The sequence below is a fragment of the Stigmatopora argus genome, chromosome 7, assembly GCF_051989625.1.
Source record: "Stigmatopora argus isolate UIUO_Sarg chromosome 7, RoL_Sarg_1.0, whole genome shotgun sequence".
In the NCBI taxonomy this organism is placed as follows: Eukaryota; Metazoa; Chordata; class Actinopteri; order Syngnathiformes; family Syngnathidae; genus Stigmatopora; species Stigmatopora argus.
The window spans coordinates 19,337,625-19,354,067 of NC_135393.1; the positions used below are offsets into that span (position 1 = coordinate 19,337,625).

Consider the following 16,443-nt stretch of genomic DNA (forward strand, 5'->3'; position numbering starts at 1 on the left):
AAACGGCTTTCTGCCCGCAAACACACATTCTAACAGATCGCAAGCAATTGATTCTTGTAAATTAAGTCTCATTCTAAAAACAAACCATTTAAACACCAAAAACTACTTTATAAGGTTGTACTTCATTGTCCACTGTCTATAATATATATATTACTTTATAAGGTTGTACTTCATTGTCCACTGTCTATAATATATATATTTATGTTTTTAGGTTTTTTTTTGTCAATCTATCACGTTTGTAAAGGGCCAAAGGGAGAAAAATTGAATTTAAAGTAGTTTTTTTTTTCCATCGTTGTCGTCACGTTTGATGAAATCAGCGAGATTTTCTCCATTTTTTTTTTACAAACCGCCGTAAATGAAAGCGAAACGCGATAGGGCAAAAATTCTCTACTCCAAAATGATTGGCTAGAAGGGCGAGAAGGAAAGGTGTGGCTTTACGCTGTTGCCACTGCTCACATGGTACTTGCCATTTTGGGGGGGGGGGTACAATACGCGGGTGGAGTTTGGGCGATTTTCATTGGCTACAGGGTCAACATTTCCCAAAAAGAAAGGAAAAAATCATGGCCTTAAATACGTAAATTGTCATTTCATAGTGGCAAAGGCTCCACTTTTTCACCTTTCTTGACCTCAAAGGTAAAAAGAGTTGATAAATAAAACGCGCCATTGAATTCAAAGCCATAAAAATGTTCAACACGGTTTTTTTTTGGTGGCGTTCTGGTTTGGAGTTGTTTGTTTGACTTATTCATTCACCCCTTTTATTCTCAACGTTGTAGGCTAACCGCTACGAGTCGCTCCAAACTCTTGACGGGCGACCAATCCATTGCAGGGAAATTGTTTTTTTTTAGCTAAATGAAGTTAAAAAAGCAAAAGAATCTACATTTTGGTCTGATTTCATTGACGTAAATATCTACGATTTTTTTTAGGTCTGCACTTGTTTATATTCCGACCAAATTGCAAGCGTAATTATTTTTAAAAAATAAACAAAAATCTAAAATTGCATCGAATTAACACAGGATTTTTGACTTATTCCGAACCGTGATAAAAAAATTCTCAGATTTCTTGCCTTTTGACAAGCTACACAAAAAAAAAACATTATTATTATTAAGACAGAAAAATGAAAATACATCCCCCAAAAATCAGACATTTTAATCTCTACCACGAGTTGCTCCTCCCCGAACCCGTCGCACGCCGTCGCTAATCCTAAAGTTAGCTCGAATAGCGCGCCGCAACACTCGCGTGTGTGTGTGTGTGTGTGTGTACTTGCTAAAAAAATGAAATGATTTCCACGGGAGACGAAGAAAGGACCAACAGGTGACATCATTGACGAGAAAAATCTGGGGGAAAAATGGCCGGTGTGGATGTCGCTTTTGTCAAGAAGGACCGCGGGGTGTCCTCAAAATGGCGACCAGTTAATGATCACGCAACAAGACACAATACAGACAATTTTCTTTGCCACCTGAAACTGTGCCAAAACACACACAAACACACACACACACAATCACACACTGATAAAAAGAAGAAAAAAATGATCGCGTGGTTGAATATAATTCAAATTGAAAAGCAACCAGATGAGCGGAACCCTTTATTGAAAATTTTGAACTCTGTTGGATTAATACAAAATACCTTTTTGACAGGAAAAAAACAGAAACAATTTCTATTTGAAAAAGTTATTCTTTGAGAGCCGCACTCGGAATTTAAAAGTCAAAATACATGAAAATGTGTGCATTTCTTTTAAAGTGAAATACGTCTCTGAATTCAACATTGTTAGGCTCTTGCTAATCAATGCATACAGAAAGGTCTAATTAATTTTTTTAAATTAATTAGCGGCGTTAGAGGTCGTGTCGGCGCATCCAGGCTGACGTGACGCTCCTATTGGTGCGTTCGGGACTTCGGCGTTTTCCGTATTTTAGCTCGCAGGTTAGCGGAGAGCTATATGCACCCCTCCAAAGAGCCACACATGGCTCCTGAGCCATGGTGTCCTCAGCCCTGGTGTAGTAGATGTTTTATATATGACATTTTTTTCCAATGTTTAATCTCATGTAAAGCTTTCATAAAGTCAAAATGCTCCCATATCAGCCTGTCCCAGTTAAAAAAATTGCAGAACGAATTGTTATTGGTGCAAAAGGCAATTATAAAAAAAAAACAAAAAACAAAAGATAATTTCTATTTTTTACTGTTTTTGGGTGCAAATTTGATTGAAAATATAACTTGTGGATTCACTCACAAGTGATTGCTAAGCTAAATATTGCGCTTATGCGAAGTGTGATTCATTGTTCCTGCCGTTTTATTTCCCTTAGAAATTGTTTACAGACAATAGAGCGCAGGGAACCTGTGGCTCGCGAGCCTAATGTGGTTCTTTGAATGGGTCCATATGTCTCTCTGCTAACCCTAAGCAAAAATTTAGCTCTAGCGCCGCTCTAATCATATATATTTTTTACATTAGACTCCCTTATGAAAGTATACTCATGGATTAGCCATAATTAATATAACTCTGAGACTTTTTGTACTTTAAATGTTGAAATGACCCCCAAAAAGCGCACATTTTCATATATTTCAACTTTTAAATTCCGAGTACGAACATTTTAAATAGGAATTGGGAACGGCTGGTTGTGTCAAAAAGGTTGGCGACCGATCCCCGCGTTTGAGGAAAACGTTACAACGTCACTCACGGCACCCCCGTTTGAAACACAAGCCGTTAAACGTCAAGTCAAAGCGGAGCCCCTCTGCGCCTCGCAATCTTTAACAGATGGAAACCGAGAACATGAATGGAAGCTCGGGGAGGAAAAGGTAATTTAGGAGGAAGCGTGGGCGTAATTCCTCGCGCACCTCTCCGCCATAAATATGGAAAGGAACGTTGCGAATCCGCCGGCCCTCCCACACGCCGAATGTTGCTCGCCCTTCTTGGCGGGGTGACCAAGGCATCCAGCTAAGGACGGAGGGGCGTCGAGGAGGGCGCCACGGGAGGAATCGGCCTTGTTTTCATTCCCCAAAAAAGCAAAAAAATGAAGTGAAAAGTTTAGCGGTCAAAAAGACGAATAAAAAAAAGGCCTTGGACAAAACCAGTCAACGGATAAGCTACCCCGTTAAAATGATATACGTGGCGGTCGTTATGAATATTTTCAATTATTCGGACGTTAGTTACCCAGCCGGGCGGGCGGTTAGCGCGTAGGCCTCGCAGTTCTGGGGTCGTGGGTTCGATTCCAGGTTGGTGGAGTTTGCATGATGTCTTGAATGGGTTTTCTTTGTGTACTCCAGTTTCCTCCCACATCCCCAAAAAATGCAGCGTGAGCTAATTGTATGCTAAGTTGCCCCTAGCTATGAGTTTGTGCATTAATGGTTGTCCCATGGCTTGTATGGGTTTTCTCCAGGTACTCCAGTTTCCTCCCAAATCCCAAAAGCATGCTAGCTTGGCTAGTTGAACACTCAAAATTGCCCCTAGCTATGAGTGTGCACATTAATGGTTGTCCTTGGGCTTGTATGGGTTTTCTCTGGGTACTCCAGTTTCCTCCCACATCCCAAAAACATCCAGCCTAAGCTAATTGTATGCTTAATTGCCCATAGCTATGATTGTGTGCATTAATGGTTGTCCCTGGGGTTGTATGGGTTTTCTCTGGGTACTCCAGTTTCCTCCCACATCCCCAAAACATGCTAGCTAGGCTAATTTAACACAAAATTGTCGTTAGGTATAAATGTGAGCATTAATGGATGTCCCTGGGCTTGCGTGGGTTTTCTCCAGGTACTCCAGTTTCCTCCCAAATCCCCAAAACATGCTAGTTCGGCTAGTTGAACACTCAAAATTGCCCCTAGTTATGAGTGTGCGCATTAATGGTTGTCCCTATGCTTGTATGGGTTTTCTCTGGGTACTCCAGTTTCCTCCCACATCCCAAAAACATGCATCCTAAGCTAATTGTATGCTTAATTGCCCGTAGCTATGAGTTTGTGCATTAATGATTCTCTGGGCTTGTATAGGTTTTCTCTGGGTACTCCAGTTTCCTCCCACATCCCAAAAATATGTTGCATGTGCTAATTGTGTGCTAAATTGCCCCTAACTATGAGTGTGAGCATTAATGGTGGTCCCTGGGCTTGTGTGGGTTTTCTGCGGGTACTCCAGTTTCCTCCCACATCCCAAAAACATGCTAGCTAGGCTGGTTGAACACTCAAAATTGCCCCAAGCTATTAGTGTGTTGTCCCTGGGCTTTTATGGGTTTTCTCTGGGTACTCCATTTTCCTCCCACATCCCCCCAAAAATGCAGCATGAGCTAATTGTATGCTAAATTGCCCTTAGCTATGATTAGTTGTCCTTTGTCTCCTCGTGCCCTGCCATTGGCTGGCCACCCATTCGGGGTGTGGCCTCCCCCTTCTGGTGCGCAGTCAGCTAGGATAGGCTCCGGCCCCCTCCGTGACACTTGTGAGGATCAGCAGTTCCAAAAATGAATGAATGAATGTCATGTTCCAGGCTACGCTATGCTTTAGTGCTGCTAACTAAGTCGGTATGTAGCTTGGGAAGAGCTTGGACTTGAACAGCTAAGCTTACAAAGGACAGATGGATTTGTACTGTAGCGCGTGGGCGAGCTAAAAGCTGCTACAGGTGTCATGGCGCTTGGAGAGGTGACATGGTGAGATATGGCTGTCTCATTATCACCGCTCCTTTTCAATCACACGTTCAACTCTCCACTTCTGTCCTTTCCATCTAGCCATCCATCATCTGACATTTTCAACTAATCCTCCATCCTTAAATGGCTATCATATCATATGGATACTTTAGCATTTTCGCTCACGTCGTTGAATTTTTGGGTCAAGATACCTGTCGATAGAGAGATTGAGAAATTGCGCTTAGCTGGTCACCCATTCAGAGTGTCACCTGGTTAATGCTCGTAGTCAGCTGGGATAGGCTCCGGCACCCCCCGCGACCCTTGTGAGGATAAACAGTTCAGAAAATGAATTTTAAAAAACACCTGGAAATAGACTATCATAATAATCCAACTGTTTCTCTTCGGTATCGGCAGATTCCCCAAGATGGGATATTCTCCAGCACCCCCGCGAACCTTGCGAGGCTAAGACATTCAGAAAATTAATTTTAAAAAAAACATCTGGAAATAGATGATCGTAATAATCCAACAGTTTTTCTTCGGTATCAGCAGATTGCCCAAGATGGGATAGGCTCCAGCACCCCCGCGAACCTTGTCAGAATAAGACGTTCAGAAAATGAATTTTTAAAAAAATCGTCTGTAGGTAGATGATCGTAATATTCCAACTATTTCTCTTCGGTATCTGCAGTTTCCCCAAACTGGGATAGGCTCCAGCACCCCCGCGAACCTTGTGAGGAAAGACGTTCAGAAAATGTATTTAAAAAAAACATCTGTAAGTAGATGATTGTAAATAATCTAACTATTTCTCTTCGGTATCGGCAGTTTCCCCAAACTGGGATAGGCTCCAGCACCCCCGCGAACCTTGTGAGGATTAGGCGTTGAGAAAATGAATGAATAGAGAATCCCCAAAAGCAATAACCCAAGATAAAGAAACTTTGCACACTTAAGGTCACAGCGTCATTGGACAAAAGAGTGCGGCGCTTTTACGCTTTGGCCAACAGAGGCTTTTTCAACACGTTATTTAATTTTGAAATATGGTTTCCTGTATGAATTTGGTTGCAATCAATAAACCCAAAGCGGCCCAAGGCCTTTTTTCCACAAAATGGAATTTGGAGCTTGGCGAAAGCGTCCTTGAGGAACTTGCGCTCTTGCGCTCGCTTTCCAGCAAAACATTGGAAGGTTAAACATCAGCTTTCCAGCCCTTTTCAAGATTTTGGATCTTTCAGCTTCCGCACAATATTGTGTGTTTATGAAGCTGAAAAATATATATCAATAAATAAAAAAAACAAAGACCAGAAGCTGTTCTTGCATCAGAAATCAATCCTACTCTCATTGGTTAACAACATTGTCTCAAATTTGAGCAAAAATAAAAATCAATTACTGGGTAAAAAGTAGAGAAAACATGTTTTTTTTTATTAAGAGTTATATTTTAAGCAGAACATGGACTGGAGAGTGGTTAGCGTACCAGCCTCGCAGCTCTGGGGTCGTGGGTTCGAACCCAGGTGGGTCTTCATTGTGTGGAATTTGCATGTTCTTGCGTGGGTTTTCTCTGGGTGCTCCGCTTTCCTCCCACATCGCCAAAACATGCATGCTAAGCTAATTGGTCATTCCGAATTGCCCCTCGCTATGATTGGTTGTCCTTTCGTCTCCTTGTGCCCTGCCATTGGCTGGCCACGGATTTAGACTTTTTTAAAAAAATATTTAGGCTAATTGGAACCTCAAACAAAGATTTTTCATTTTACATGATGTTGTTTCTGAGAATCATGGTCCTTGTAGTCCAACATTTAACATTGTAGTCTTTGACGAGCAAAAATGTGATATGTCATAGGAGGTTAAAAAAATATTGTAAACGTTGGTAAATTCTAAGTGGTGACATGTAGCATGTCCTTCTTCTTGCTAGCAATCCTTTTATTTTGGCCTAGTTGTTCACTGCTGTCTATTTATCTGCGAGTGTCCCATTGAAAATGGATATGATTAGCATTAAATCACGTGTCAAAGTGGTGGCCCGGGGGCCAAATCTGGCCCACCGCATCATTTTGTGTGGCCCGAGAAAGTCAATCATGAGTGCCGACTTTCTATTTTAAGATCAAATTAAAATGAAGAGTATAGATGTATATTACATTTCCTGGTTTTCCCCCTTTTAAATCAATAATTGTTATTTTTTAATCCATTTTTTCTGTGCTTTTAGTTCAAAAATCATTTTGTAAAATCTAAGTGTCTTAAAAAAGCTAAAATAAACATTCTTTTAGATCTATAAAAACAGAATAATCAGGGCTTTTAATCCAGTTCTTTTAATCCATTTATTTTTAAAAATCTAAATATTATATCTAAAATGATCCGGCCCACGTGAAATCAAGTTGACGTTAAAGCGGCCCGCCAACCAACCCGACCGAGTCTGACTCCTTTGCATTAAATAGTCTTGATTAGGGTATTCTTCTCATTGTGTTGTACGTGTAACGTGAAACAAGTGATGGAGATCGATAAGAATAGAAGCCAATGAAAGAAAAGGGAAATCAGCACACAAATGAATTGCTCATTTCTCTTTGCGTCAAGTGTTTGGAAGCAACTCTTGACAAAAATGTCTTTCCGCCGATGCACTCCACATGACGCTTCGGCCTATTGTAGCATCTGGCGCACGTGGCTCGAATAAATGAGAGCGCTAGCTCGCTATCCAACAATCTATCCGTTTGCCATCTACTCGAGATCTCATTTGCCATTTTCCGATGCTAATCCTCTTGGAGCGAAATCGGTCGAATACAAAAAAACGTGGTAATAACAGTAAAAATGAATGCTACAATTTTACAATAGCCAAACATTAAAAGGAACAAACATTTACTCGCATTTCTAAAATAATACAAAACCCACAGACGCATTCGGTGGGAATGACAACCCCCCAAAAACGGACAAAAAGAGCTCAAAACAGAAAATAGTACTCGTGAAATTAGTGTTAGCTAGACGTGAAATTAATATTTACAAAAAAAAATTAAGACATGCGTACGTATACCTTGATGTTGTCTTTGTTTTTTTACCTCGTGTCAGTTTTACGATTCCCTCGGATAACTCGAATTTTCGAAAGAAAACTTTTTTTTCTGTTTTTTTTAGTTCAAAATCATTTTGTAAAATCTAAAAATATCTCAAAATATTTTCTGTTTTCCACTTTAATATGGAACATAAAGAAAAAATTGGTTTCCTTTTGAAATCGATTAAAAGAGATTTTCCCTGACTAAGAAAAAAAGCTCAAATAAACATTGTTTTAGATCACATGTGTCAAAGTGGCGGCCCGGGGGCCAAATCTGGCACGCCGCATCATTTTGTGTGGCCCGGGAAAGTAAATCACAACTTTCTGTTTTAGGATCAAATTAAAATGATAGATAAAAATGTACATTAATTTTTATTATTTTCCCCCTTTTAAATCAATAATTGTCATTTTTTAATCCATTTTTTCTGTGTTTTTAGTTCAAAAATCATTTTGTAAAATTCTAAAAATATATATAAAAAAAGCTAAGATTAACATTGTTTTAGATCTATAAAAAACGGAATATTCAGGGCTTTTAATCCAGTTCTTTTAATCCCCAAAAATCTAAATATTATATCTAAAATGGTCCAGCCCACGTGAAATCAGGTTGACGTTAAAGCGGCCCGTGAACCAACCCGAGTCTGACACCCCTGTTTTAGATCTATTAAAAAACGGAATATTCAAGGCTTTTAATCCAGTTCTTTTAATCCATTTATAAAAAATCTAAATATTATATCTAAAATGGTCCGGCCCACATGAAACTGAGTCTACGTTAACGCGGCCCACGAACCAACCCGCGTCTGACACCCTTGCGTTATCCGGTTACGGCTAAAAATGTTAGCCATTTTTTTATCGCTTAGTTTGTCATTTTCCACCCCCCAAAAAAACTCCCGAGTTACAGCAGGAATCTCGTAAAGGTCAACCCTTTGCAGATCAACCCCACGGAACCAAAGCCCTTTGCATTGTGTGGCGTTTTTTTAGCCGGCGTATTTAAGCCATCAGCGATGTGAACGCCGCGAGTACATTTGATTTTTTGGTGCCACGCGGGAGCAGCGAGCCGCTTTTTTCGAACCCCAGGGAGCAATTGAAGCCAGTGGAGTGAGGTGCCTTTATACCGGCCACTTTAGCTGTCAGTGCCTGGGGGAAATTGACCCTGGAGCCCTTCAGTCACAGGCCACATTCTTAACCACTCAACCATGGCTGCCCACCACAGCGCTTGGTTTCACTGATCTCCAGCGGGGATTTTTTGGGGTGTCATTCCTGAGCCATTGTTAAGAATAAATGTAGCACTCTGTGTGGAAAATGTAAAAAAAAAAGTATTATTCTGCTTGTGTTCATAACAAGTCTTTATGGATGACGGATGATGGATCGGAAAAAAACATCGCAACATTTTCTGGGATTCTATTGTTAGAGGATTTTCAACACTAACATGCACAAACGTATACACAACTCACGTACACACAATATTTATAAATTATTTAGGGACCAAAAACGTTAGATACACTGTGGGGACTTTGTCCTCAAAAATGATATACAGTAATACCTTGAGATAAGAGCTTAATGCGTTCCAGGACCGAGCTCGTATGTCGATTTACTTGTATCTCAAATCAATATTTCCCATAGAAACTAACTATATTCAAATGAATTCATTCCCACCCTATGAAAAAAACACCAAAAAGCAGGATATTATACAGTGGTACCTCGACATACGATCGTAATCCGTTCCGAGACTGAGATCGTATGACGAGCTTTTCGTCACTCGAGCGAACGTTTCCCATTGAAATGAATTGAAAACAAATGAATTGGTTCCAACCCTCTGAAAAAACACCAAAAACAGGATATTGGATTGGAATTTTTTTTTTATTTCTTCTAATTCGCCATCTTTTAACAAAGTAACACATAACGAGTGGTTTAATAGTAATAAAATGTGTTTAATAGATGTAAAATTAGACGCATTTCGCGGAGGGGAGAGACAACGACACACACTAAGGCGGAGGTAGGGGCTGTTCGGGGGACTTTATCCACGGCACTCGTAAACGAACAAACAAATTTAAATTAACTTGGCTAAATATATACAGACACACTCAAACATACGTTTAATGTAACTTTACACAAAACTGAATTCTAATTTTGTTTTAATCTTTTTTTTACCTTCGTTTTCCAGGTTAGCGGTTTGCCACGCCTCCACCCTCACTTGCCTTGCTGTTGTATTCCCTTCAAAATATTCCCAAAATGATGCACACAAATGTCCTCACAATAGGATAACGCACGACCACTTGCCAACGAGAAGTAGTCTTGAATGAGCGATCGCGGGAGCTAACAGGCTAAGGAAGGAATAACAGCCTAGCAACGAACTGATTGTGGGTAATGAAGTTTTATTCTGAGAAAGGGTGCCATTGGCAATCGGTGTTGTGTGCACGAGTATACTTCATTACCCAGAAAGCCCTCTTTTTGCCTGCGCATGCGCGTTGTGCGTTTCCTGGTCGAAACTCGTCTGAATAAATTGTTCAGTCCTCGTAGATATAGTAGTTCTACACGAAAGAGATGCGGCCAAACATGGCAGTGCGCTACAATGATAAACAGCCTCTCATGTCATGGCCAGCTGGCTTGGTCGCATCTCCAAATTTTAATCGTATCGCAGGCGAATTCTTCGATCGAAATTTTCGTCGTACCACGAGCGTGTTGTATGACGAGCATGTTGTATCACGAGGTACTACTGTAATGGAAAAACATATTCTTATTGGTTGTAATTCACCATCTACTAACACAGTAAAAAATAACTAGTGGTTATGATGATTAATACTAAAATGAGACATTATTCAGAACAACGCCGAGAGAGAACACGCTCGTAAAATAACATAAACATAAATTTAACTTGGGTAGATGAATTTAGATTCCGATACAGACACACTTAAATGTCCTCACAAAAAGATAACACACCAACTTGTCCGGGTGCTCTTCTCGTATTAGCTTGCCAGCTCCATCACCCGTACACCACCCTCATGTTTTTTTTAAATTATTTTATTTTTAATATCGATTGTCATCATACACCTTTTCTCCGCACTACCCTTCATTGCACCTGCTGGCTTTGGAACCGTTGTTTTTCCCTTAATTCTGCACTGACTAACAAAAAAAACCTTCTCGTATGCTCGTATCTCAAGGCAAATATTTGCTCACAATTTTACTCGTATATCTCAAATTGCTCGTATGTTGGAGCACTCGTATGTCAAGGTATTACTGTACACACACACACACACACACACACTGCTAACACTGCAATTTAAAACTAGAGTAAGTTTAAATTTAGCGTTCCATTATTACCACGGACACCCATGACATGTTAGTTTTTTCTTTATTTGCGTGAATGTGCACCCAAATTTTTGTAGGCCAATTTATTTTCAATTCATTGAGAAAAGCGGGTACTGCGGCATATCTCTGCTGTGATTGGTGGTGGGGGTTTGCGTGGTTCTTCAGTGGATGAGTAAAGTGAAAAAAAAATCATGAAATTAAATATTTATTTCATGTTATGTTCAAGTAGCGTAAACCTTTTTTTCCCCCTCCAAATGGATCACAGTACTTTTTTCGTAAGTCACATTCTATTGTATTTAACTTTTTCTCAAGGCACCGATGTACATTTGTCAAAATAATTCACTTTTGTTAGTAATAAACAAAAAAAATGTGGTTTCAATTGATTATAGGGGAAAAAATTCCATTGAATGCCGATATCTAATGGTGACATTTTATCTAAATGAATGCAAATGACATCACAATAAGAGAAAATAAATAACGGAATTAATCACTGTGAGAGATCAAGGTATTATCTCACTGATTATCTGCCATTTGTGCTATTTTCACCAACGGAATTAACCTTCCTTAATCCTCTTGTGACATTTTCACCAGATGGACTTGAATAAGGATGAAATTCCATTGGCTTACATGACTAGTATTCGCATCCCCTGACTCGTCATTATTCCATTTTAAAAGCCAAAAGTGCTTTTTTTTCTGTTCATTTTAAAAAGCTAATGACCAAATGTCATGATGTATGCGTGGGAAAAAGACATAAACGCACGTATATACAACGTTTGCCAGATAATATTGGAAATAACTATTTTTTTAAATAATGCAAATGGCTGTCGGTACGTATAATGTCATTTTCTAACCGTCAATCATTGAAATATGAATGTAATATTATTGGACGAGGCTACCAATGACATGAGTGTAAAAAAACATGCACAAGGACATTTTATAAAATGCCATTTGTTAAATTTGAGGTCATTGCATTTGATCAAATGAGTCCTTATTTATAAGCCGCTTCGCAATTCTTGCATCTGTTGAGTTTGCGCTTGAATTTCTTTGCCATAAAATATTTGGCGCGTCTGCCTCGCAGTAATGGGGTCGAGGGTTCGATTCCCTAGTGGGTCCTCACTTTGTGGAGTTTGCGTGTTCTCTCCTGAGCCTGCGTGGGTTTTCTCCAGGGACTCTGGTTTCTTCCTACATCCCAAAAACATGTATCATTGGCTAATTTTATGCTAAATTGTTCCTAGCTATGATCTTTTGTCTCCTCGTGCCCTGCGATTGGCCGGCCACCGATTCAGGTTGTCACCTTTGCCTGGTCCCCGTAGTCAGATGGGTTAGGCTCCAGCACCCCCCGTCACCCTTGTGAGGATAAGCGGTTCAGAAAACTTCCTATGTGGCTCCAGTTTTTTAGCTACGTCTACAATGTCTTGTGTGTCTTGTGTCGGTTTTGAAACTCCAACCAAGACATTTCCCAAATGCGGGTTGAAATTAAGTTCTAACCTAACCTAACCTAAATAAATAAATAAATAAAGTACAGTGGTACCTCGACATACGATCTCAATCCGTTCCTTACCTGCAGTTTCCATAGTTTACCTCACAGGTTAGCGGAGAGCCATATGCACCCATAGGTTCCCTACCCCTGGTATACATTCTTATGGCAGGTGTGCTACTGGTATGTGCCCATAGCGAGCAATGATGATGTTGCTCACACCGGTACTCAGTGTTCTCAGGGAGGTTGTCTTTCTGCCCAGACAAACAAAAAATTAGAGGGAACATTGTCTACGTCCATTTTAAACCACCCTAAAACATGCTCAATCAAGCTAATCTGATGTCAACCGGTGCCAGGTTACGAAGCTTCGCGCTCGGGAACGTCAGGCTATTTTTTTTTTTTTGGGGCCCGCGCGTGGGTTCCGACCGGGGTGTCGAGCCTGCCTTTTCGGGTGGATTAGCCCACGTGCGTCGTCGTCGTCCTTTGGTTACGCAAAGGAATTGTAGTCGCAGCTGTCAGTGTCGCTCATCTCAGATGACCTTGGCGCCGACGCCGGAGGTCACGTGTTCACCCGTGCGCCGCCGCGGTCGTGCCGTGACGGGATCGTGGCGCCGCCATTTGCCATCTGGAACCGTATCGTTATTGAATATGGATGTAGCGTGAATGACGATATTATCTAGCTATCGATTATTTGCTTTTGCCGCCTTCCTTCGTTTGTCAACGGCGAGCTGCTTTTAAATTGAGCGCGAATAGCCCATCTCCAACTGTGACTTATTTTCTACCTCCCCATCTCTATTTTAATCCAGGGGGGAGAGAGGGGAGGGGGGAGAGAGGGGAGAGAGAGGGGGAGGGATTAGGCCAATGTTGGGGGAAAGTTACATGATAGGAGCGAGAGTTAGAGATTAAGTAGATTGCGCTTGTAAACTCTTTGGGCCTCATCTCGGATGACGTAGGGCGGAGCTTCAAGGACAAATAATGCACAAAAGTCATATTTGTGAAAACAATAATAATAGTAATAATAAAAGAAAAGAAAAAAAACTGGTGACGTTGCAGAACAGTTTGGATTTAGCAAAAGATAAACAGACAAAGTGAGATGATTTGGATTTAAAACTGGTTTTGTGATCATCTTATTTCATTTTCTGAAGCGGTTTATCCTCACTATAGGGTCGCAGGGGGTGCTGGAGTCAAAGTGGCGGCCCGGGGGCCAAATCTGGCCCGCCGCATCATTTTGTGCGGCCCGGGAAAGTCAATGATGAGTGCCAACTTTCTGTTTTAGGATCAAATTAAAATGAAGAGTGTAGATGTATTTTAAATTTCCTGGTTTTCCCCCTTTTAAATCAATCATTGTCATTTTTGAATCCATTTTTTCTGTGTTTTTAGTTCAAAAATAATTTTGTAAAATCTAAAAATATATATATAAAAAAGCTAAAATAAACATTGTTTTAGATCTATTAAAAACTGAATATTCAGGGCTTTTAATCCAGTTCTTTTAATCCATTTATTAAAAAAAAATCTAAATATTATATCTAAAATGGTCCGGCCCACGTGAAATCAAGTTGACGTTAAAGCGGCCCGCCAACCAACCCGAGTCTGACACCCTTGCTATAATGAGATTTTAAGTAGTCAACATAACAAATAAGTAGTAGTCAACATGGATAAGTAGTCAGCATGAATAAGTGTTCACATAAATATTTAGGTACAAAATCAAATTTGTAAAAATCTTTTTTTCCTATAATGCTTAGCAGGATGCTAGGTAGAAGTCAACCCATTTAATAATTAAAATATGAATTTTCAATTAAAAAAAAACACAATCCATGGCCTAACTAACGTATATCCGACTTTGACTGATTGATCTGCTGCCAAATGGTTCGCTTGAATGCTTGTAATTGTTTGGCCAAGTTTTAATCCGGATTCTACATTTATCAGCCTTAAGTTGCGTTGGGCTGCATTCGTGCATTCAGGTGTGATTTCCAATGAAATGACTTGCGTTCCTACTGATATAATAACTTGGAAAATTAATGACTTGAGCGCCGCTTTCACGGATCGACCAAATTGGCCTCGGGATTGTCGGTAGACGCAAATTTGACAGTCCACGGCTATAATATTTATTTATTTGTCCACCCACGCTAGCGTTAGCATAACTTCTACCCAAAACTTCTATTATTTAATTGGCAGAATTGGTTATCAAGATAAAAAATGACAGCTCATGATAGCACTCTATTTTCATTCTACAGCTACTCTAAAATGTCACTTGACGGAAAACTAAGATTAAAAATCTATTTTATCTACGAGTAAAAAAGATGAGCAGTATTTATGGCAGTAGTGGTCTTCATGATAAAAAAATAGGGCTCATAATAATTTTAGGGCTTGTATAAGATTTTTATTTTATTTTAAATCGACTCTAAAATGTCACTTGACAGAAAAATTTGATTTAAAAAATCTGTTCAAATTATGCAATATTTATTTATTGTTAATCGCAAGGGAGAAAAAATTGCAAGCTAGATACAGCAAATAATAATGTATAATTTTCATAATTTTAAAATTCTTAATGATATTGGCAATGTTGAAGATATACTATGGATGCGTCTGCTTAACAAAAACAATAAAGTTTTTTGTTTAAATCAAAATGTACTTATTGGGTATCATTTCTGCTTTCTGAAATGTTTTTTTAATTTATTTTCTATTTTTTTTTTTTTACATCTGACTTTGTCTTGTCTTTGTGATTTTGGGCTCCAGCACCCCCTGCGACCCTTGTAAGCTTTTATAAGACCCTCATAAGCGCTTCAGAAAATGAGTGAATGATCTTCAACGTTGTCATTGATAAAGCCTTTCTTTGTGTGTTTTTTTTGTTTTGTTTCGCAGGATCCATCTTTGTTGTGATTCGTCCCCGTTGTTCCCGTTTAATTGGCCGCAAAAAAGCATGTCCCAATGTTTGCTTGCGACACCAGCAGCAACATGATGGAAGTGAAAGAGCGACGCCCCTACTGTTCCCTCAATAAGACCCACAAGGACAAAGAGGGGTCGTTTCCTGGTGAGATAGCAGCCCACCTTTACTCGTTAAGGCAAATTCCTTTATTTTCCAGTAACTCTACTTATTGTTATGGTCTAGGAGACAATGCTATTGGCCAGAAAGATGGGCGTGTCCCAACTCAAAAGTCTTACTCCTCCAGTGAGACCCTCAAGGCCTTTGACAAGCACCAAGAGCAGACCAGGTGGGATTTACAATTCTATTTATTAACCCAATTCTTTTTGGGGGGGGTATTGTGTCGGGCTCGCAGCGCCGGTGTTGTGGGTTCGAGCCTCCCCGGTTTCCTCACAAAACCCTAAAACATCCTAGCTGGGCTGGTTAAACACTCAAAATTGCCCCTAGCTATGAGTGTGCGCATCAATGGTTGTCCCTGGGCTTGGGTGGGTTTTCTCCGGGTACTCCGGTTTCCTCCCACATGCCAAAACATGCTAGCTAGGCTGTTTGAACACTCAAAATTGCCCCTAGCTATGAGTGTGTGCATCAATGGTTGTCCTTGGGCTTGCGTGGGTTTTCTTCAGGTACTCTGGTTTCCTCCCCAAACCCCAAAACACCCTAGCTAGGCTGGTTGAACACTCAAAATTGCCCCTAGCTATCAGTGTGCACATCAATGGTTGTCGCTGGGCTTGCGTGGGTTTTCTCAGGGTACTCCGCTTTCCTCCCACATGCCAAAAACATGCTAGCTAGGCTAATTTAACACTCTAAATTCTCCTTGGGTATGAGTGTGTGCATCAATGGTTATCCCTGGCCTTGCGTGGGTTTTCTCCGGGTACTCCGCTTTCCTCCCACATCCCAAAAACAGGCATGCTAAGCTAATTGTATGCTAAATTAGCTCATCTATGATTGCTTGTCCTTTGTCTCCTTGTGCCCTGACGTTGGCTGGCCACCGATTCAGGGTGTCCCCCGCCAGGCTCCAGCACCCCCGCGACCCACTTGAGGATACGCAGTTCAGAAAACGCATGAATTAATTTTGCAACTTGCAAATTTGATATAGGAAAAGAGTATTTATTTTTTTGTAAAAGTGGAT

General features: G+C 40.3%; 1 protein-coding gene across 2 annotated transcripts in view; it reads left to right on the top strand.

Moving 5' to 3' along the window:
• tenm3 (teneurin transmembrane protein 3) overlaps nt 1-16,443 on the top strand; it is a 176,258-nt gene that overhangs the window by 47,759 nt on the left and 112,056 nt on the right. Inside the window, exons 4-5 of one of the 2 annotated variants that reach the window (XM_077604193.1) lie at nt 15,254-15,422; nt 15,501-15,603. In XM_077604193.1, coding sequence (XP_077460319.1) covers nt 15,320-15,422; nt 15,501-15,603 — 206 coding nt within the window. In that variant the 5' untranslated portion in view covers nt 15,254-15,319. Of the gene's footprint in view, nt 1-15,253; nt 15,604-16,443 lie in introns of both variants that reach the window. The other variant, XM_077604192.1, reaches the window with a different exon arrangement.